Raw genomic sequence first — 24,049 nt, forward strand, 5'->3', positions numbered from 1 at the left:
TAAAGAAACACAAAAAAATTATCTAATGCAAAAATGTCGGAGTATATGGCGGCTGTGTGATGCTTTGGAAATGATTATCCAGATCCAAACCGTTGAAGAAACTATCGAAATCGGTGAATATCTGAAATGAAAAATGTTTAACACTTGAAGGTTAATTATTTAAAACAGAATGTCTGGCATTTCATTTAACATATGTGTGTAATGTTTTATGTAATTTTCTATTTACTCGGGATGAACCGTAGTCCTGATGGAGTTGTGACCATGAAACACCTCCCGTTGGGTAATGTTTGGCATTATACTTGAAATCGCTGTGATTGGGCAGGTATCCTCGATTATGCTTCGATCTATATGACACTGCGAGGAAATAATGTGGTTAAGTTGGTAGATTTAATGAAGAAATGAAGGTCATTTTACATTTGCTTGGTGGCGAGTAGAACTTTGTATTATCTATCGCTAATTCGTTGGGGAAAGTGAGCTTCCGGTAAACAGGGAATTTGGGTAAATCAGACGGGACTCGAATCGGTTCATCATGCACTTGTGGGTAAAGATAAGTAGTTTCTAACGATGGCGTGAATGGGTGAAGGTAACGTCCTTCTACTGGTGTGTATCTTCCATCTGATGTGAGTGCTACGTGATACACTGGACGACTGGCTTTCGCAGTGTAAGGGTGTACCTATGAGTAATTCATATCACAATTAGAAATGGTAATTGACTTAAATTGTACTTGTAATACCTGGGGATTTCTTTGCTCTAGAATAACTCCATCTGGCACGGCGAAACCATCCTTTTGTAATCGATTCAGTAAAAGGCGATCCGTGTCGAAGGCTGAGTCTGGAATTTTTCCGCCTGCATGAGGCACAACTTGTTCACGATAAATTTGTCGTTTCTGTAAAAACGGAAATATAAGTTGTGGATTATTTGGGCAATAGGTTGACATTAAAATGAATATGATTTCTTAATATATTTTTTCTAAATCGACATTCGAAGATCATTCAAAATAAATTAAAGTTTCGAAACAAAAAGCCCATCGAAATGTGTCACGGTAGATTAGGCTGTTAGCTCCAAATACAGTACATGGAATTTAGCTGGTTTCAGATATACCTGAGAACAACAACAACAACATTGGGACTCTATCTACATTCCGTATTTTACTCCATAGCAACTTTGGTATGATTGAAAAAGGTTGAGGGTCCAATTAATAATCAAAGTTTCAGAATTAAACAATAGACTATTAAACTACGAGGGTAGTTCAATAAGTCCTTTGAATGACCAACGGATGGCGCGCAAATCGCCCTAAATCATCTGTTTTAGTCAGCGCCACTCCCGACTGGATATATAGTGCAGTCACAGTCCACATCTTCTGAGTTTACGTGTTTTTATAATCAATTGAAAAAAAAATGCTTGTTAAAAAAAATGGAAAAAAAACGAGTTCAGAGCGGTAATAAACATTTTCAGTTAAAGGGCTTAACTTCATATGAGATAAAAAATGCATTAGACTCGGTTCATGGCACATCTGTCCCCGCCTTAGCAATGGTTTATAATTGGGTAAATGAATTTAAGCGTGGTCGTAAATCAACAAGTGACGAACCACGTTCGGGAAGGCCTGTAGAAGTGACTACTAGGTACAATTTTTTCAATTATACATGAAAAATTAGGCATGAGAATCAGCAAGATGGGTGCCGCGTTTGCTCTCAGCTGAGAATAAAAGAAATAGAGTGGTCCCCTCTGAGGCTATTTTGGCGCGCATAAGTCGGAATCCTGAGAATTTTTTTCGTCGTTTTGTGACTGGGGATGAAACATGGATACACCACTACACTCCTGAGAGGAAGGAACAGTCAAAACAGTGGATCGGCATGGGTGAACCAGCTCCAAGGAAGGCGAAGACCATAAAGTCAGCTGGTAAGGTTATGGTTACAGTTTTTTGAGTATTGTGCATCATTATTAGGGCAGCTGAAAGAAGAAATTAAAAAAAAAACCACCACATTTGGCGAAAAAAAAAATCTTTTTCATCATGACAACGCCCGAGTTCACACGTGCTTCGTTTCAATTGCTAAAATTGAAGAATTAAAATTTGAATTGGTCGAACACCCACCGTATTCACCAGATTTAGCCCCCAGTGACTTTTTCTTATTTCCAAACTTGGAAAAATGGCTCGGTGGGCTGAGATTTACGGACAACGAAGACGTCATTGCCTCTGTAAGTGCTTATTTTGAGAAACTTCCGAAAACACACTTTTCTGAAGGATTAAAAAAACTTGAAAAACTATTGACCAAGTCTATAGAGCTCCAAGGAGATTATGTTGAAAAATAAAAAAAAAATTTACTCAAAAAAACTGTTTTTACACTTTATTCTAAAAACTTATTGAACTACCCTCGTAATTTCAAAACATATAACCTCCTATAAAAAGTGAGAGAGAATCAACGCGATTCTCTGTTCCTGTTTCATATGATTTCTAAATAAAATGCATGGTTTTCCAGCTATTTGCGAAAAACCGTTGAAAAACAGGCATTTTTCCTATGAAAAACCGACATGTTTGAACTTGAATAACTCGAAAATTACTACTTCTGGGCATTTGTGTGCATTTTAAGGTTTTGTGTGAAACAAAACTGAACTCTGTCTGTCTCTCTGCTCGTCTGCTCGTCTGTTCGTTTGTCCGTCTGTCTGCCTGTCCGTCTGTCCGTCTGTCCGTCTGTCTGTCTGTCTGCCCAACACACGCATTTTTGTCGGAGACGGTTATATGCGGTTGACACCAAATTAGGTAGGAAGGTGGGAACTGTGAACGCTCACGCATACAGTGAGTTTCCTTCCTTTTACACAGAATTTAAGTGGCTCCCCATACATGCAAAAGGGGGGTGTAAATTCTTTGTTCATCAGGTATAGTCATGTGGGATATCAAATTAAAGGTCTCGGTTAGTACTTTTCAAATCCGGTCTTAGTTTTGACATGGAAAGGTGGGGAGTGCGGGGGGTTGAAAGTAATAATTTCTTTAAGGGGCCATTCTCAGAAATTACCAAACCGAAAAATCTGAAGAAAATCAGAAGGCTGCTACTATATGGTGCCTGAGCTCCAAACCCCCCCCCCCCCTTAAATTCATCCTACCACCACGAAATTTTGCAGTAATGTAGGTTATGATGTGGAGCCTGCTCTTACCAAGTTTGGTGGAAATCGCATTATTCCTAACTTCCCGACTTGTTTTTTCATAAAATGTGGCTATGTAGGGTATTAAATTAAAGGGCTCAATTAGTACTTTTCGAAACTGGTTCAATATTTGATATTGGATGAAACGTAGGGGCGAGAGAGCTCAAAATATGACCACCGAAAAGTGTAACTGGTCTCTTTCTCAGAACCTAACCAACCGAAAAATCTAAAAAAAACACAGTGGCGCATCTCTACGAAAGCTAGGCCTCAAAACACATCCAGTTCCGACATCTGTACAAATAAAATTAATAATAGTAGTATATTTTACATTTTAGAAACTTACCCGGCAACCCCCCTTATGTTAATTCCAGAAGTATAAAATAGCAGTAGCATGGGTGTAATGAAGAACATAATGCACTAATTGGTCAAGTCTGAAGAAAATCCAACTATTATTAACAAAGTTGTAGGAGGGTGAAACTTTGCCATTTTTCGTGCATTCGGCAACCTGTATGACGTCATCATCATATTTCAATTCATCAATCCCAGAACGAAATGAGTTCTTATGAATAAGGTGCATACAGTATACAGTATTCGGAAATAGGCAGTTTGTTTGTTTAGGGTGAGCAGAATATCTATGGCTGTAATATATACGTACGTCTTGCAGTTTGGAAAAACATGAAGGAATATGATGAATTAGTAGCTATATTGCGGATAGAAAAATGTGCGTTGACGTTTTTTACATAAGATGAACACAAAACCTTTATACCCGAAGTGCGAGCATCCAGTATTCCGACTTCTTTTACTTAGAATTGATCATTTGATCGTTTTTTGTGGTTACCTCGAAAAACGAATAAACCTCAAGAAAAGGCATACATCGGCGCTACATAAGTTTTATTTCTTCTGCTACCTTCTTTTCCCGCCCTAAATTTTATGACTGGATGTTTAAAAATATGCGGCCTGAGCTAAATAAGTGGTATTCTGCATTTGTATTTTGGTAAGCATAGCCATAGTCGATGCGAATTCGGTACCTGATTGACTGCTAAGCACACTATCACGAAATGTTGTTGCCAGACAGGATTTTGAATGAGAAAAATGCTTCTTATGGGTTACTGTATGCAGTCCAAGGAAGGTTTCCTAAATGTGATACTCAGATTCTGATATATTGCTATATGAATGCCAAGACGGGTCCTCACCACGCCTTACTCAATTATATGATACGGAAACATGTAGTAGTACTAGTAATAATTTCGGTGTAATTTGAAGTTCAAAGCGGAGTCCGCCAAGGATCTTTATCACCACCAATACTATTCCTTCCTCATGCTGTTTTGTCAAGAAACCACAGGGAAGGAGAGCCCACCCACTTGAAGGACATTGTTGATTGATCACTGCTTTCTGTTAGGTCGTTAAAACGTGATTATTACTATGTATCATATGAGTCAAATCTCTGAGCAACCTCGATTATATATTACCCCTATTGTGATTTAATCTGTTTTTTCTCTGCTACGTAAGAAGGACTGGCTTTCTTGTCTATTTATTATAGTTTTTTGCTTCTGTTGCCTTCCTTAATTATGTCCAATTATGTTCGATACTTTAGGGGAAAGCTGAAGATTGAACCAGAAAGGGCCAGAAAAAACGAAAAGAAAAAATCGTTTTTAGCACGGCATATTACGAACGGAGGACGTAAAATCACATGGAAGAATGTTAAGTTAGAACTATTGATTTCCTGTTTTTTAGGATAAGATCGACGACAACATTGGAGTATGGATTTACTGAGATTGTTCAATGTTCTGCGGCTCTACTATACAAATATTCATCTCAAAAAGGTAGCAAAGATAGGCAAGATACACCTGATGATCATTACTTGGCAAAGTGAAAGGACTAAAGGAAGAGTTCCGCCACCGGTTTTCTCTTGTCTTTTCGTAAGGCTTTGTGTTATTTCTTAAGCCCGATCCCTTTTGTATCAGTGGTCTCTATTCAACAACTAAACTAATTGATTTTTGCTGGCTTGATTTATTTTATACGAAGCAGCAAAACATGGAGTCCAACAAATGTATAAATAACTTGTTCTACACTGCCCCAGAAATTCTACATCAAATTCTTCTCATCCTGAGGGACGACAGAAATTCTGATCAGACATGCGAAGGATAGTGATGAGCATTGGCTCGGTGTCGAAATTTGTTTGAAATCTGCTGCTAATCAATTTGTCTGAAACGGTTGAATAGATAGACAATATGAATCCCAAGTGGGATTGTTTGTGACGGCTTCCGTAAGGTGTTCTACCATCACCTGCTATGTTCCCATGGAGATTTTCGATATAGTGGAAAAGGATAGTTTCTATGAGGTAGAGGTTTCAAATGGTGACATTGTAATCGTGATTGGTGGTCTAAATTCCAAAGTGAGCTCGGACAATGCATTAATCGTGTTTGTAATGAAGAGGCATAGACTTGGTGACCGTAACAACAATGGGAAAAGGTTTAGATACTTCTGTAAATGGACCATCGTCGTAAAAAGGTGAAAATTGAACAACAACGTAAATTAAATAGCGGTCCATGAGAAGATTGCGAGCCAACTATTTCACTGCGGGAAAATACAGATGGGATGGCTCCCATATATTGATGGATGGATGGATCCCCCCCGTTTTCAAATGGCAGGACAGAAGCACCCTATGTTGTAAGTGTGGCAAACGCAGGCACAAAGCGAGAATCTACGCATCGAAAAAAGCTTCGCTTTTTGCAAGGACGGTGGTCTGCCGAAGTAAGACGTGACTCCTGTTTCCAGTTCTGGGCGATGCCAGGTCTCCAGTGAACATTTGAATAAGTGGAAAGTCATTGACCATGATCCATATCCTACAAACGAGCACGCATAGGCAGATGATCCAAGAAAAAAGAACTGACTTGTTTCCCCTCAGCAAGCAGTAAAGAGATAAGAGTTTGCAATCGTGGTAGGCCGATATTGTGGAAATCAGAGGTGGGGAAGTACTATATTGAGTATGTACATATTTTACTTTTTCAATTTTCAATTATTTGACCGTGTGCTACATGAACTAATTTGGTATGTTATACGACAACCTCGTATTAGAGGAACTCATGCGCTATATTAAATTGCTCTACTACGGTCCAAAAAGTAAAGTCTGAGGTGTGATGGGTGTATTCAAACCACTTCGTGTTTCTGTCGGTGTTCATCAAGGAAGCGACCTCTCACCATTCCTGTTGACTTTTGTTATATACACTGCCACTCGGGACATCTAACGTCCAGCTCGCTATGCACTGCTTTATGCATATGCTGTTTTCCTGGCGTCTCATAGCAAAAACCATCTCCAGCAACTTGTCCAAAATTATATAATGATCCCCCCATGCAACACGGTCTCAGATTGAATCTGAATAAAACTGAATTTTTGTAGACCGATCACCATAAGACAGGCATTATCACTGTCAATGGCAATGACCTGCCAAGAACTGAAAGATTTAAATATCTCGGGTCAATGTTATCAGCCAATGTAGAACTGCGTTAGGAAATTGTTCCACGCATTAACGCAGCCTGGATGAAGTGGCGGTTCGCAATTTGTGATATCAATCAACTAATGTCTCAAATCGAAAATTTATCGCAATGTCGTCCATCCAATGGTTTTGATTGTTGGTCGATTATAAAAGGCAATGAATGATACTTTGCGGTAATGAAGACAAAGATGCCGCGTTGGACTAATGGCGTGACACGCTTTAATCATGTCGGGAATGGAGATATCCGCCAGCGATATGAGGTTGCACCGATCGTAAAAAAATCGCGAGAGAGGGGTTTTTGATGGTATGGTCACTAAACAAGCGTTAACAAGAATTCACACGCCAAGATTGGTTGATATATCGAAGTTGATGGTAAACGGCCAAGAGGCCGGGTGAAACAACGCTGACTTGATATGCTGGGTGGTGATTTCAAGGCCTGACGACTACTCTTGATGATCATGTCGTTCCCGATGTTAATCCGTTGGTGATTGGCAATCCACTGAACCGAAAATTGTTTTTCAAGCAATGCTGCCGCCTCGCGATGGTGAATTTCAATACATTTTCTTTGAATTGATATTGTCCTTCGAATATTCTGACTCCCATTTAATACCTACCGGGTGAAACATCGGGAAAATCGACTTTGGCAAAATTGCTGCAACACTCTCAAAAGGGGCAAACGAGCCCCAAGACCTAGACGCGGAGAGAAGAAATCATTAATGAACTTAACAATGTGGGGGGGTCACCTATGTGTTGGTAGACTATTGAAATTGCAAGTATACGATATCCCAGGCTTCGGCGGATTGCATTCATGAATACCCACTTTTCACGGTAAAGGAACTGGAAGTGGGGGATCAATGCAGTACGTGGGAGACTTGCCATCAAAACAATATGGTTTTAGAGCGGGGTGATCCACAATTGATGCGATTGAGGAAGTGGTGCAATTGGTGAGACCGAATGAGGCACATAGTTATCTGCATAGACAAGTGGAGCTCCATGTGACGAATGTGATGGGAGAAGCAACTTCAATTCTGCAATATAGTGCGACACGCTCAAGGCGCTACAAAATTATTTCCATATTCCAGGCTACCTATTTCAAATGTTGAGGCACTATTTAAACGATTGCCCTTGCCCTACGTGACCTGGGAAGACCAGTGCAAAGTGAGGGTTATAACAGTAGTTGTCCAAAAATCTATCCTCCGTCCTTGATGGCTTTGGAAAGCTTCATACTACTGTTTACTTTCGGTATGACTGATGAATCGCACGTGGTTGGTGCTCGCTACTCAGGTTGGTAAACCCATGGTTTTATCGAGACCGGCGGCAAAATAACTCGGCATCATAATAGACATGAGGATAGATTTCCTCCAGTATATTTGCAACATCGCAGACAAGACCGCAACTATAATGTTAGTGCTTTCGTGCCATATTATATAAGGTAGGTGGTAAGACAGCTGAGACTTATTGAATCACAGGATTGTGTTCCTACAATGAGGTAAAGTGTCAAACGATTTTCGGCTAGTGTTCACGTTAAAGTGCTAGGAGGTGTTTTAATCGGCATTTTGTCTGAAACAGGGATTTGCCTTTCACCTTCCACCTAAAAACGAAAATAATGTCCGGATAGCTCAATGGTTATAGCGCTAGGCTGTCGTACGCAATGTCACGGTTTAAATCTCCTTGGTGGCAAGGGGTCTCTATTATAACTGCATGGTACCCGATATGCAGTTATAAATACAATTACAATTCAGTTATGAATGAGGGCCTGAGTCAAATCAGGGTAATAATCATGGGCGTAATGCTAACTGCTTTGCCTACTACAGGTTACCTGCAGCGTACAGCTATGTCTTAACTGAAGTACTCTAACACATCTAAAAAGTCCAGCTTAAATTGGATTGTCGCGCCAATGGTTATTATTACAGTCGAATCCCGATAATTCGTACATCGATAATTCGTACATCGATAATTCGTATTTCCGTCTAATTCGTACAAAATTGCCGGTCCCCAGAGTTAACTTTCTTTATTTTGTGCTCCCGATAATTGGTAATCCCGACATTTCGTAGCGAGTCGTCAGTCCCTTGCTGATACGAATTATCGAGATTCTATTGTATTATTACTCCGAGTTGTCACAATCTCAGCAGATGCCGGATTTTTCCTAATACTAGCACTAAGTGCTTACTTAAGAGACAAAGGAGCGCTGGTGGTGGTGGTATGTAGAATAGTCAACTTCTGCATTGTTTGAACCAGACTGTGTGAGAATCCCAGGACATCAAGAATAAAAGACAATATCATGGGAACTACAATCACTTTCTTGAGATGATAAATTACTTTGAAGCCAGAGGCTCATAGTTTACCTTCTTTCCTACGTATTTTCGTTCAATGTTATTATTATGGGGGATAGCACCTTCAATAATATATGCAGAGCGACTCGTCTTGTCAAGTAACAGCACGTCAGGCTTGCTGTGTCTATTAGTTCGAACTTGCCGGTCCCAATACATGCTGTTAGCAGAACTATCAAGTTCTGCCTGCGGCTCATACTGGTAAACCTGACATGTTTCCGTAATCAACTCATGATTTTATGCAAGGGTTTGGCGAATCACCTTACACACAGTATTGTGCCAGTTCTTGTATTGCACAGATGCCATAACAGTGAAGACACAAATGCGCTGGTTGTTCTCAACCCGCTCTTTCATTATGAACTTTTTATAAGTTCAGGTGCCACCTTGAATAGCACACATAAATCCCTCCATCTCAGCTAAAGTCTCTACAACGCATAGCCACCTGTTCGACAAATGCAGGTGAACAAATGATTATCAAAGGCAATTCATATGTTGTCAATCCACAGTCTGCCTTACAAACAGCTGCATGCAAGGGACCCGTCCGCTCTTTGCTTTCGAGATCGGTCTTTGTCCACGGTAATATTCCGAATGCATAAGCTAGTAACGGGATAGTGAATATATTCAATGCGCTTATTTTGTTTCCCCGAGAGATGCGATTTCAGTACCAGCCTTACACTTCGCAGGAATTCCAACAGCAGAGCATCCTTCAGATCACCAAATCGAGCATGAGTTCCTTGCAGAATTCCGAGGTATTTGTAGAAGTCTGCCTCGATCATAGCTTGGATGTGGAGGTTACGCATTCATTGTTTGGCATGTGGCCCAGGATGACCTTTGCGGATGGCTTGGTGCCGGCATTGGTCTTGTCCAATTACAATCGGTCCACGGTTGAACATATCTATTATTCGTAGCGGACTTCTAAGATGGTCGTCAGTACCATCATTCAGCTTGATGTTATGCCCCTCCGTAAATGGATAGGCTCTGAGGTATTAGCACCCTCGGATAAGCGCGCTGATTAGTTTGTATGCCACCCATCTCTGGCTGGCGCCTAAAAGTTTTATTAGTTTCATCAACTTTCTTGAATTTGTAGTTATTGTTTTTAGATGCATCCTAGGGATGTTACTTGGAGGCTCACTGTGGATGCTCCAAATTAGTTTTGAATCAGTGTCAGTTCTCATCATTCATTCATTCTCTTGTTTAATCTGTAGATTCTCTGAACATAAAAATCAAAAGAAAAGCGGAAAGGAGGAAAATAGTTTGTTTGCAGCTATGCAAACTATGCCACAACGGGCTAACATGTCTAGTGAAAGCAACTACCCTTGTCAGTGCATAAGTTCTTGGCCTCCAATACATGCCTTTGTGCTTTCAAATGCTTAACCATTTAATTGGCTGTTGAATTAAGTCTCTAATTTGGTTCTCCGTAGAAATAAACATAAATTTAGCAAAAATTGCGTGGTTTCAATTCAATATTATTTCACAACAATCGGATTTTTTATTAATACTGCATTAAAACTGGTTAAATCTACAATTTTCGTAATATTATTGATGAAATTTTTTATTATTTGTTGATTTATTGGATTTGCACAAAAAACACATAGTTGCTGAAAATCACTGCAGAGGAGAAAAATCGAAAGATTTAAGACAGTAACTCGATATAATAGCCAAGTGAAATTGAAAGCCCATATATTTACCTTTGGAAGAACAACAATATAGTCAAACTTTGTACTTACTTTCACACTCCTGTCATCAACACCAGCAACACCATATCCAAATAGCAGCAGCACAAAGCACACGTACTTCTTCATTTTCGATATACAACAAATCAAATAATTTGCCTCTTACAAGTGTTAATCTATTTCTTAATGGATCCGGAGGCAAAGCACTAATTACAATTGAATCTTTTCCACTGGCACCATTAGCTTATCAAAGAAACACAATCACCTGTTGAATAGAAAATAAGCAAAAGGTTATTACGCGTTACGCAGTATCCTTAAGAAATGGGTAAATTACAGAAAACTTCATCCAATTTAATTCATACGCATTGATCAATCACCGAATAATAAAATACAACATCATTATCTGTTTTGGTACAGCACTTTTATCTATATTATTGGGGAATAACAATTGACCGTTGTAATTTATTTAGGAGACCGAATTCGAGGTAATCACGATTTAACAAAAAAATCTAGGCACAAGTTTGCTTTTAGCAGTTTGTTTGGGAGTTGGGCAGATACTGATGGACGATAAGATTAAATGGATGGAACAAATGATCGCTTAAGCATATTGCATGAGAAACCCCGGAGAAGTGAATGAATGAATGAATGTTAGTGAATGTGCGTGGCCGGTTTGATCTTATTTTTGGCATTGTGATGGGAAATTGCATGAAAAGGCGAATACTCAGCAACGTGATGCGTATTCAACTGTAGTGAAGACATAATCTGTTACTATCGCCTATAAATTCGCGGAAATTTTTAAAAAAATTTGAAAACGTTACATAAATATTGTTCAAGCTAAGATTTGAGAAGGTAGACGATAAATGCAAATTCGCATTCATTTCTCTCTACTGCGTAAACTTTCTCAACACAAAATACATCAATTTTTTAGATGCAAACCCTTCTTGGGAAAATGACATGAAAGTGTCAACTGCGTCAAAAATTGGTGGCGCAAAGTAGAAATGGAAGAAGATTGTTTGATAAAATGAAACCGGGAAACGTCATTTGGACAGATAAAGGCTTCCGTTGCTATTGGAAGTAATTTTATTTTGAGGGGTCAGGTTGCCAAACCATCAGAAATAATATCTTCACCGTTAATTTCTAACACAATAAACATATTGTCTAAAATATGGCAGCATAAAATTACCATCATTTCTAAAATATCTTTTGATTTAAACGTAAATGCGACCTATCTTGTAGGCGCGGGTATCTTTTCCATTAATTTTGATGATCATCAATGGGTGTCAAAATATAATTTATTCGAATGTCTTCAATTGTACCTTTGTTCACCCTAACATTTCGTCAATAAACTCTTGAAATATGGAAATTTGAAAATTTTTTGTGACCTTTGAAAATTATGCATAAATATTGCAATACCTTCAAGGTCGAGTCCGATTACCTGTTTAGTAATGAGGAAGTGTTTAGCACGTTCGTGGGCGCCGTTATTTAGAAGCACAAAGGATAAGGTTATATTCCTCGGTTCTGAAACTTGCTGATTATAAAGAAACTAGAAACTGCATTCGTTAAATAAATACATACAATATTTCATTTTAACTGGAATTATGAAATATAATGCCCCGGAAATGAAGCAAGTTGACTGTAGATTGGATAATGCCAACAACTACGATTGGCATAAACAATGGAAAACAGCAAATGCGAAATTGGTGTGGTCAGTCAAGTGTTCTTGGTACTTCTTTGTAGAGTTTATGTTTACATCTGATCTGTAAATGTAAAGTTACTGTCATCTCATTGAAAATATTCGACAGTTTCGACATTCTTTTTTGTTGGTGTAGATACACAATTTGCGTAGGTTAAAAATTTCTTTTCTTTCTGGGATTTTTTATTTCCAAACAAAATTGATTTTTGCATGACTTTCGTTATGTCATGGGCATTGTTCGTCATCGAGCTTGCTAATATTGCAGAGGAGAGAGATATTTCAAGCAATCTCCTCCAAAACCGTCCTTCTTTAATATGAAAATTATCAAATTTGTTTCTTCTAAAATTAATGGGCAAAATCTATAAATGAATTACATAAAAACAACATTTTTTAGGAACTGCAGCTTGCAGAAAATGTTGTGTGTTAACTCTCTTTTCTGGAACAACTTTTTTAGTGGTAGTGTTCAATAGACGCAAACTTACTCTTAAGATTGTCACAAAACTTTGTATAATAGGAGTATTACCAAATACTTAATATTTCTTTTCTCAAGTTTACTTCTTGGTGTTCGATATTTTAGTGAATTTTGTAACAATATCTCTTACGAGACAAATAGGGTAAGCATAAAGTAATGTTTGCGAGACTGGAGAACGGATAAATGGTCTTCAAAGTTTATTATAGTAAACTACGAGGACAGCAATGACATTGGCTATCGTGATCTTATTTGCAGCTGCTGGAAACAGTGATTTTGTTGGCATGTTAAACCATTTCCGACTATTTTTCATCCGAGACCTCGATGCCCAGCGATTTTTCTTGGAGAATCACGTAAGGTAACTCAAATAGATCCCTCATTGCTTGAGCAAAATATTATATTTGAAGTTTCTTTTTTTATTGTTGACAGAATCTCAATTTATTTTCAAATTTCACTTAAAACTTGGCAGTTGGTTACTTTATCTTTCCAGGTTAGCCTTAGGATACTTTTTTGGCAGGTTTGAAGTTTATTTAACGATGTTCTCAATGAAGTATATGTTCCAGCATCAAATAAAACACAGGAAATTCATATAGAAGCATCTGAGATTGAAACATAGAGTTGGATACCGAAGTGGCGGCTCCGAAATATTGATTTTATTCATAAGAAAGCAGTACAATCCATTCCTCGCAATGATCTCAGCCGTCATTAAGGTCTCAAGTATGTAAATTTGTGTACACTTCCTAATGGAGAATATTTTAATCTCAATTGGTTTGTGGTTGGATTTTTTCTGCTTATTACTGTGTACGTACCTTACGCTGATCTTAATTTATTTTTTGTTTAAAAAAAAGTCTAAATTTAAATGCAGTCCCAAAGAATTATCTCATGCCAAATGCTTTTTACCTTTCCGCTAGCCAATTCAAGGAGGTGGGTCCCGTTTTTGTCAGTTCGTCTTTTGCATGTGATTGAACAACGATCATGTATTTTATGAAAGATGCATCGAAATCTGCACTGAGTGGGTCTTACAACTCAAATATGCACGAACAACGTAAAACGGAAATCAGCAATTTGATTGCGCACGTGGGTTAGACGTAATCCCAATCGAATGATTGCGGGGAATAGCGTATGGTCTTCTTATTGATCACAAAAATTTTGAGATGCCACTTTATGATTGTTGAGCTGTTAAGACTGTTCCGCTCGAAACGTCTCACCATAGGGTCAAAGCTCTTACTGTACAAGACTATGATCTTGCCAGTCCTCATGTATACCTCGGAAACTTGGGTTCTTAGCAAGAAAAATTGCAAACTCTTGGCCGCGTTCGAGAGAAGAATCCTCCGCAGAATTTTTGGCCCCCTACATGAGGATGGATGATTCCGTAGCCTACACAATGATGAAATCTATGAGCGATACCATGACCATCCGGTTGTGGATAAAATCCGGCTCAATAGGTTACGGTGGGCAGGTCCCTTAATCCGTATGGATGAGGATGATCCTACCCGGAAAGTCTATAAGGGCAATATTTATGGTAGAAAAAGAAGACGAGGCAGACCCTGCCTAAGATGGCGTAGGCCAGGACGCCAGACAGCTTTTAGGGATATCGAATTGGTGATCCTCAGCGCAAAACTGGGAAGTCTGGAGTTCCTTATTAAGGCAGGCCTAGATCGGATACCGGTTGCTGCGCCGTTGATAATGATGATGAACTGTTAAGAGAGTTAAAAGGGATAGGAGAAGGGTCTTAAACTAGAAAGGCTGTGGATTCCATATTCTCAAATTTCCTACTCTGTATTCAAACGTTAACCAAGAAATCAAGCTAGAAGGGGTTTGTAATGGACCTGTAATGAACAAGATGATTGGCTGCCATGATCTCCTAGGTGAACCATAGCGCCTCAAAAGCACCGATGTTCCATCGCTGTTACTTTCTGACGTTTCAACCCGCCAAATGATATTTGAAGAAATTTACATTCTTTCTCCACTATTCTACACCACGTTGTTCTAGAGCGATCCACTCGCCGGTCATTCTTGAATAGTGGGTTTTATTGCATAGCAAAACCTGTAATGGATTACCCCCATCAGCACGCCAACGGCCATCTGGCACATTCAGGAGCGAATCTCTTTATTGGTTATTGTTTTTGGTCAGAATATCTAGATGACATGACGCAGGCATGAACTGATGAAAGCTCAGAGGTTTTGATTAACAGTGCTGGTGTCTTTCCTTGGACTACTCAGTTTGACACTGCTTGCTTCTCTGGACCTGGAGCTCAAAGCCATTTGGCTAAAGTCCAGGTCTAGGCTCAATGAGAAAGAAACTATATATTATCGGTGTAATAGAGATTTTTGAGGAAAGATGACACGTTGAACCTCTTCAAGCTTTCCAACGAAAGCATCATGATGAATAACACCAATACTCAGAAGATAAAGTATCAGTGACAAAGTGCAATGCCCGTGGACTTCGGTTTCGAACTATATATAGTCCTGATAGTTAAAGTTTCTTTGGAATGCCTTTTTGTATAAATCAAGGGAAAATGTATCTGTTCTGTTGGCGTAGTCGAAAGATTTCTCAAAATCGATGAAGAGCAGGTGGAAAGGAGATCGGAACCCAGCATATTGCTTAAACATTATCCGAAGAGTGTCAATCTTGACAGCATACAGCTTGCGCTCTCTCAATCACGTTTTCGAAGCGTTCCTGGATACGTTCCAGGATGACTAATATAGTCTCTCGCAGCACATATTTAGTTAGTCAGTCGTGATTTGATGAGTTGTGCCCAAGATACTGAGCGGACGATATGCTGACGGCGCTTTTTGGTCGCTGTTGCCCTCGCTTATCAGCACAAGTCTGGCACTCTTCCAGCGAGAAGGAAAAACACCTCCTGTTAAACATACGCCGAGTTGCAAGTCCGGCTTATTTTTATTTACGAGTTTCAATACTTCGCTCAGAATACCATCCGGTCCAGGTGCTTTTTTGTCCTTCATAAACAGGACCGCCTCCTCTAGTTTCTTTGCAGTAAAGAGTGAGCATTCTTCAATACTCACTCTTTCAACAATAATGTCAGTTCGGATGAGGTGGACAGGAAAAAGTAAAGAAGTAAAGACCTGTTAGAAGCCCGCCTTTTGTTGATAAGGCAGTGTGAGCGTGGGACGAGCGCCCGGGCTATTCGGTCATCCTAGGCCATTTGGTTTGAAACGACATAGCTAACATAAAATATTACTATATAGTTGATATGTATACCCGTATGTGCACTTGGATACGGAGACTTCCATACTCGAACTCGTTTATGTAAAACTCTGGGACTTCCAAACCCCTACCCTCTCCCGAGAGTCAGTAAACGGATTCCTCACATGTTATTATCATGCTCGTACTAATTACATACTTCCTTGGATCCGTATCACTGAATGAAAGTTTGACTGACGGCAAAACTCTGGCCTTTCTATACTTCAATGAACATTACAGAAAGATAAGCGAATATTTTGCTAGAAAACTACTTTACTACTTTGACACAGAACTACTGACGCCCGCATCATTTGCTTTCAAATATTCTTACTAAATATTCGCCCCGCCTTTATACAATTTTGGTGCCTTCGCTAATTGCCATTACTATGATTTAAATTGACAATGTTACAATCATATTTAATGTCTTAAGTTAAATTCAATTCAACCAGGAAAGGTCGCTAGTCAATGTCCATAAAATGCAGTAATATTCTGCTTTTTTATTAACGTTATTTAAATGAATCTCGGTAAGGAGAGTATTTTGAGAAATAGATACCGCATGGAGGCAAAGACGACAAAGCTAAGGCCAGTTTCGGAAAATATACAAAATCTCAAAAATAAGTTCTAACTTATTTTGTGCTTTCAAAATACTCAAAACAGATCGACCGTAAAAAAAAATTCATCATCCTTTGCTGAAGTCTCTAATTTCATATTGACATTTATAGGTGTCCGGATGGCTTAGTGGTGAAAGCAGTTTTCTTATGGCTTTTTACTTGGTAATTTTATTCTTATATACTTGTATTTTTGTCCGCTGCTGCATGAAGTTTATGTTTTTTTTCTTGGACTGAAATATAAACACTGAAGACAATTTAATTTCACTTCGATTTGAGGATTTCCTATACCGTCCTTCAATATAGTGGCCTGGGGATGTCAAAATCGGGGTGGAACCTCAAAGGCTGTGCTCATCACGCATCTGAGGTAAGAAAAGCATCGATTGAGGATGCGGAGTTTTACGGTTCCATAAATACAGTCAAGCTATTATCTTTTAATTTTCACTTCCTAATTTAGCTCGCGTGTTGATTCATTCGAAAAGTGCACACGGAGGCAGTTGAAAAAATTAAATTAATAGAAACAAGTCGGGAAACCAGAACTTAAGCGTCTCAGGTATGAAAAGTTTTGTATATTGCTTTGGTATTTAAGTGGGTATTTGTGCTTAGCTTCTAATGTCTACGCGTTTAGTTTGTCACGCTAGGGAAATGTGAGTATTATACTACATAGTATGATGCTCACATTCAAAGTTTTAGAATGCACGAAATTTGCATAAAAGTGACAATTTGATCATCAGAACTCTGTTAGTGGTAGCCCAATTTTCACCAAACTTGATAGTATCATGCTCTATAGTACAGCCTATATTACTACATTCTATAAAATATCATTCATAGCATACCATTTCTAGAAAATATAATTATAAGAAATATGGTAATACACTATTATTGACTTTATTTAAACAGGTATCGGTATGAAGAGTATTTTGAGGCCTAGATACCATGTGCATGGACCGCCGGATTTCTTTTCAAATATTTGGGTGGGGTAGTTTCTGAGGACAGGTTCTTGCAGTAACTGACCATTTCCGGATCCCCACACTCCTCCTATAATATTTGCAAACAATGTCAAAACTAATATCGATTTCGGAAGTGTATGTATATATATGTCCCCCCCTTAAATTCAACATGGAACTGTATTACTCATTCCGTTTAGGGAGATTCATTATTCTCACCTTTCTACCAAGAGGATCAAGAGGAGTAACCGTTTCTGAGATAAAAGGTGTGACAAACAGACATATAGACGATCGGACAGATAAACATACAAACAGTAATACGATTTTAATCATTTCAATCCGGCTGTTTTTCTAAGTATTTTTAAAACTTACTAAAATAAGCATAACTCGGAAGCAATCTCAACAATAACGCATATGAAAGTTTCACAAGCCAAGGTGGAGTACATTTTTGCGATTAGATTAAATCGTTACTTCACTAAAAATATTTAATTTACAGACAAAGGTCTTTTTACCCAAGAAAGGAATTTTAATAATCACAATAGTTACCGCTGAATTAAATTGTGAATCATATTATCAGTCTTATATTCTCCCAAACCGATTGACAGGTGAAGAGTATAAATTTTTTTTTTTGAGAGAAGTCCCGCGCAATTTATTACAAAATACGTTACTTAATAGAAGAAGCAAGTTGTGGTTTCACCTGGATGGGATGCTTCTACTTAATTTCAGGGGCATTGCATTCTTTCTTAACCAAAAATATAGTTAGTGGTGGAAAGACTGTGATAGGCCGGTAAAATGTCTTTAAGGAGGTTAAACACTGAAGAAGGAGACAATTGGTCCCCGAAATACGTATTTCTATAAATTAGATACTTTTAGCTAATAAAAAGGAAAAATATCTTCCAAGGCAATCTTCCATATTAACTGCTGACAAACTACCTCCTAATTCAAACTATAAATTTCATTGTTTCCTTGCTAAATTCTGTTTTTGTTTACTTTTTATGGTTGTTCCAAGCCCGCAACTGTGACTAATTTTATAATTAGAATGAAGGAATTTTGGTAAAAATTTTATCAAGATAAACCGGAATTTCGAGCAAAAATGGGTTAAAATTAAAAATTTTAGGAGAAAAATCACAATTTTTCATTTGGAAAGGTATTGTTTCTAAACAACTTACTTTATTTTCACGAAAAGACTTTTTCTTCTTTTTTCGCTTGTTCTTCTTTTTGTTGATAGGTTCGTATGTTTGGTGCTATTATGATTTTAGTTATGTAAAGATTGCCATTTTTTCAGAACTTAAAATGTCCGTAGCAACCAACGGGTTAAGAAATACAAAAAAAAATACTGAATATTTTTGCTATTTTTGCGTGAGGAATCACCTGGCATTCAGTTTAACTAGTAATTTTGAAACATCCTGTGTACAGGAATGATATAAATGCGAATTGTGACAGTACTTTTACGTGTTTTTTTCAACTTTTTTTCAGTCTTTTATCTTTCACCTAGCCTTCTGACAGTATTTGTACCGTATTTGCCCGTCTTTGCTGAATATCTATACCTTTTTTGCTGGATATCCGTGTAAAAGTCAGTTTATTTTGGTCAAAAATTTGACTGGTTTGACGAGCCGCCCACGCTCTAGTCTTCGAGTGACTGTCGGGCTGTTACTACATCAGCAACAATCCAAACATTTCCTGCAACGAGACATGTAAATTTTCATGTAGCCAGCTCTGAGACTATAGGGTTTTACGCAACCGTTAGTTTTGCAGTTTCATTAGACATTTTGATTATATATCAAAAATTAAGTACTTTTTTTCAAATTACAAAGGTGTACCTTTTTTGAAAAAAAAAACTAATCAAGGTTTCACATATTTTATATAGCTTATAAATAAATTTATAAAAATGGTGCGATCCGAGGTGAATTAATTTATGTACTGTAAATATCTTTTATCGATTCTGTAAAAGTAACTTTTTACTTCATATGGTCACTGATAAATTTCCACCAAATACAACTACATTTGGAAATTGAATACTGCACTTATCGTTTTTGAAAGCCTCCAAGATCATATAAAATTCCAATCTGTTTATGTTTAAGACGACTCGCTGGAATCTAGCACTCTTATTCAGTCACCAAAGTAACGAATTCCTTCACTAACTAATTTGTGCACGAAATTTAAATTTGTGTTTTATTTAGACTGAAATACTGATATGACACACTAAAAATTATCTCTAAATATTTCCAAACAATCTCATCTTCGATGTCATTACGACTTGGCATTTAACGTTTGCAGTAGAGCAGATATGGCCAGATGATGGATTCAAAATTTTCAAATTGGCACTGCAAAATGCACATATATGTAAAATATGGACAACTGAATAATAGAAGACATCAATTTTCTAATATGATGCGGCGTTTTTATAATAGTTTTAACCCAAATAGATGCACCTTCTTTTTTCGTTAATGGCAATATCGACACCGATGGATATAAATTATTTATGTTTATTTACATTTGGCAGCCGGCGGCACGAAATGGCTTTTAAACGATCATCTATCATCTTCAGTGAATTGTATGAAATTTATTTATAAACTTTCTTACAAGGTCTCCGGATAAACTTATAAATATAAGAAATCATTTGGACGGATTTGTTACATAAATCCAGCACTTCAAACAATGAGAGAGGAGACACATTGAGTAATTTAGTTTGAATCAAATTTAACATTAAAGATTCTATAAGCATATCGTCTTGTTACTCGAATTTAATTATAGTAATTGTTTTTTGATAGCACCTTATTATTATTTATTTTGTGTTGTAAGATAGTCGATGCCCCAAAATACAATAGATATCAATTTTATTATTTCTACTCCAGACGGTAGACCAGTTGAAGTACTTGAAAATCCACCCTCTCAGTTGAGAGAGACTACGGGCTAAAACACCCCTCGGAGCATCGAGGTCTCTGGCTCGAAACCATTTGAAACATTACCTTAGGCAGGCCTTTTGAGTGTATGAGCGAAACCTCGTAAATTAAGGGAGCTTCAGCTACACTGGCACCTCTCCTATCCATTTCCCTCTTTTTTGTCTTAAGAATGTCACCCGGTTTCGCTCTGCCAGAAGGGTGAATGAGGTGCTTCAAGGAAAGTTCATCTAGCTAGAGAAACTCACGTTCCCGCTTAGCTCTTAAGTTAAAGAACTTCCGCAGAAAAATGAAATATTCAGGAAATAGTCCCAGGCTAATATTCACTCGGCGAAGTGCAGTAAATTCAATATAAACGCAGATGAAGAAGAACTGGTAAGAGAATGGTCGGAGGGACGGGACGGAATTAAAGGGGGAAACCACATTAGGAGGTTTTCAGAATCAACTTTTTTTATTGCATAGATCGAATAGCTTACTGATTCCAGAATATGCTGCAAAAATGTGAAATTTGAAAGCGAAATTGGTTTTAAGTATTTAACATTCTTTATTTTAAATATTTATTGAATACTTATTATTTATTAATAACAAATGAATTATTGAATTCGTTCTATTTTAAACTTTTATTACAAATTAATTGGCATGAGGAATTATTGAATTCATTTTATTTTAAAACTCTAATAACAAATTAATTGACATGAGGAATTATTGAATTCATTCTATTTTCAAACTCTCTAATTACAAAATTAAATTGGCATGAGGAATTATTGAATTCGTTCTCGAACTCATGGCACACTTTTCTCCGATCTTCCACTCCCGTGGCGTGCTACGCAAAGTGGATAGATCCGCGCCATCTATTCGCTCGCACTCGCAACATTCGAAATAAATTTCGAATGCTGCGAATCCTGCCGCGCCACAGGTTCTTTAGATTTTATGGGCATAGAATGGAGCGATTATCGGGTACAGGCTAAGGGTCCACCGCTCAGCTGAATTAAAAGGCACCTAAAAGTTAAAAACATACTGTCGGTAGTAATGAATAAAGAATACTTAATAATTAGTCTAACAACAATGGGGGCTTTCGAAAAGGTTGTAGATGGAAAAAATCCAGAGTTCTGTTTACATGGATAAAAACAATAGACCTCGAAAAGTTGTGACTAGGAGACTCCATATAAGGGTTCGAAACCATGACATTCTAAAAGACGTAAGAGAAAAGGTTTGAATATTTCAAATGCAGCGAATATACAGAAAAAAGGAAAACTTTCCAACGAAAAAGAAGAGATAATAATCCAAGAACGAGGGTTCAAACTGTTCATGGTTATGTTTGACAAAGATTTACAATTCACTAGCAATCCTAAATACGAAGATTAAAATAGAAGAGTTGAACGAAGCTAGTGACCTAATACATCAGTGCAAAAGATACGAAGAATTCAACCATAAGCAAATATACTGTAATTCAAATTTAAGCTATGTGAGCTTCGCCGTCAAAGTAACAAAAGCATTACAGAAGTTAAGACGTAATGGAAATCTGCCATTGCGAACTGCAGTGTCCGGAAAAAAGGCAAGTTTCCTCATTTCAAGGTTTTGTAGAAAATAAACCTTATTAAAGTTGGTTTACTGTTTGCCTGTCTTTTTGGAGGAGGCGAAACTCTTCAAGAGACCCTTCATACGCCAGTATTTGACCCTTTTACTCACCAAAATAAATTTGGAGCAATTTTCTGCCCCGTGGAATCACTACAAGGGATTTGATCACGAGCGGAGGTAGCTCACTCTAACTTGGTTTCTCTTCTTCCCTCCGCTCTTCTCGTCCCCTCTGCCTTTCGCAGTTTAATCCCCCTGAAACGCTAGCATTTTCCGCGCCAGAATTTCTAGTACTAGCACACCTCCTAGAGTCTCCTCTAGGTTCCTCCTTTCCTCAGAGATTTTTTTACTGTGCTCTTCTACTGTGTTTTTGGTCCTCTGCAACTTCACCTCAATTTGTTAGTTTATCGGATGAGATGTCCAGTTTAAACCCGTACAGGTATTGGCTGTGGCATTCATGCCCCGTGAGAAACTGGATAAGATTATAATCGATATTACCATGTCATCTGTCCAACAACACCTCGATAGCATGGACCATCTTGTGTGTCCACCCAAGCGTTTCCAACGCTCCTGCCATCTGCCTTCCTCTGAGAGAGAGATTGGCTTCACATTGTATATGTTCGTCATATTTTCTGCCAGGATGTCAATCGGCATCATCCCTGAGATGACGAACAGTGCATCATATGAGATAGTCCTGAAGGCAGAGCACGTCGTTAGGGCTGTCATTCCGTAAACTGTACTTTCACAAGCTTCAAAGTTGAGTAAATGCAGACTATCTTGGAAGTTCATCTGCCAGGAGAACAGACAATTGAATTATATGGGAAAGAATTAGTGGCTCTTGCGAACCTTTGTTGAAAAAACTGAAACACTCTAGAGCAGTGGTTCCCAGTGAAGAAGCAAAAGCCGCTCTTGAAGTCCCAAAGGGATAAATATTCAAATTCAAAGAACTTCTTGTAAATTAGCTTAACATCATTCTCGAAGATAGGTCTGGAAAGACTAGTTGAGAATCACATCACCGAGAAAGGTTTCACCCACAAAACAAGTCGGAAACCGGAAGTTCGTCGCTTCAGATATAAAACGGTTTATTGATTTATTTAACAATATTTGGGCAGATGATGGTTTCATCTATATATAACTCGTAGTGCGTATGATTTGAATATACGCAATATTTAAATCGATGCGGCACTGACATTTTATCTTCTATTTAGACCTATTATACCTTTCTTTGACTATAGTAGGATTCCCATGAAACCTTCCATAATGTTGCTCCATATTAAAACTTATATTAAGGAAAAAAATTTCGGATCAAGGATGAGCATAAGGGATGTTTGTAGTAAATTTTCAAAACATATTAATATATTATTTTTAACTTTATTTGGGTAGATAGCGTATGAGAGAGTATTTTAAACCCTCGATACTATGCGCACGGGCCATCATGATTTTTTTCGAGTTTTTAGGTTGAATAGTCTCTGCGAACGGGTCCTTGAAATAATTGACCCTTTTCGGATCCCCGCACTTTTCCTTTTTGTATCAAAACTAATATCTGCATCGAAAAGTGCTTAATCTTCTGGTTCCAGAGCCAGCGATATCGCGCTAGTTGTATTCACAAAGCATCTCTAGGATGCTGAGTTATTCTTACGTTGGTTATAGAATTCAGATCTAATCCTTTCGGAGGAAGAAACGGAAGCGATCCTCATCACCAAGCGCTTTAAAAGAAATTATGCCCGTATTCAAATCGGGAATTATGTCACTTCCAAGTCTGCCATCATTTAGGAGTAAGGATTGACGCGATGCCAAGTTATAACAATGCAGGTCGTTTCAATACCTTTTATTTTCAATTTGTATCTGTTACAAGAGTTCATTCGTTTTGATCACGTACAGGTTTTCACTATCATAAAGTTGGGGGTGGATTTTAACGTATATTCATTTATAAGCATATATGATATTTGTGTGGGTGTGAAATTGTGTAGCAATGCGGTAAAGGTTAATGAAATAATCTTTGCTGCGAAAGGTT

The 24,049-nt window shown here is 38.0% G+C and overlaps 1 protein-coding gene across 1 annotated transcript in view; it reads right to left on the reverse strand.

Annotated features, from left to right (window-relative positions):
* LOC119648526 overlaps positions 1 to 24,049 on the reverse strand; it is a 150,789-nt gene that overhangs the window by 41,686 nt on the left and 85,054 nt on the right. Inside the window, exons 3-7 of the mRNA XM_038050294.1 lie at positions 10,693 to 10,903; positions 734 to 886; positions 415 to 673; positions 227 to 354; positions 91 to 121 (exon numbers count right to left, since the gene is read on the reverse strand). Coding sequence (XP_037906222.1) covers positions 91 to 121; positions 227 to 354; positions 415 to 673; positions 734 to 886; positions 10,693 to 10,767 — 646 coding nt within the window. The 5' untranslated portion in view covers positions 10,768 to 10,903. The remainder of the gene's footprint in view (positions 1 to 90; positions 122 to 226; positions 355 to 414; positions 674 to 733; positions 887 to 10,692; positions 10,904 to 24,049) is intronic.

This window comes from Hermetia illucens, chromosome 2 (genome assembly GCF_905115235.1).
Source record: "Hermetia illucens chromosome 2, iHerIll2.2.curated.20191125, whole genome shotgun sequence".
In the NCBI taxonomy this organism is placed as follows: Eukaryota; Metazoa; Arthropoda; class Insecta; order Diptera; family Stratiomyidae; genus Hermetia; species Hermetia illucens.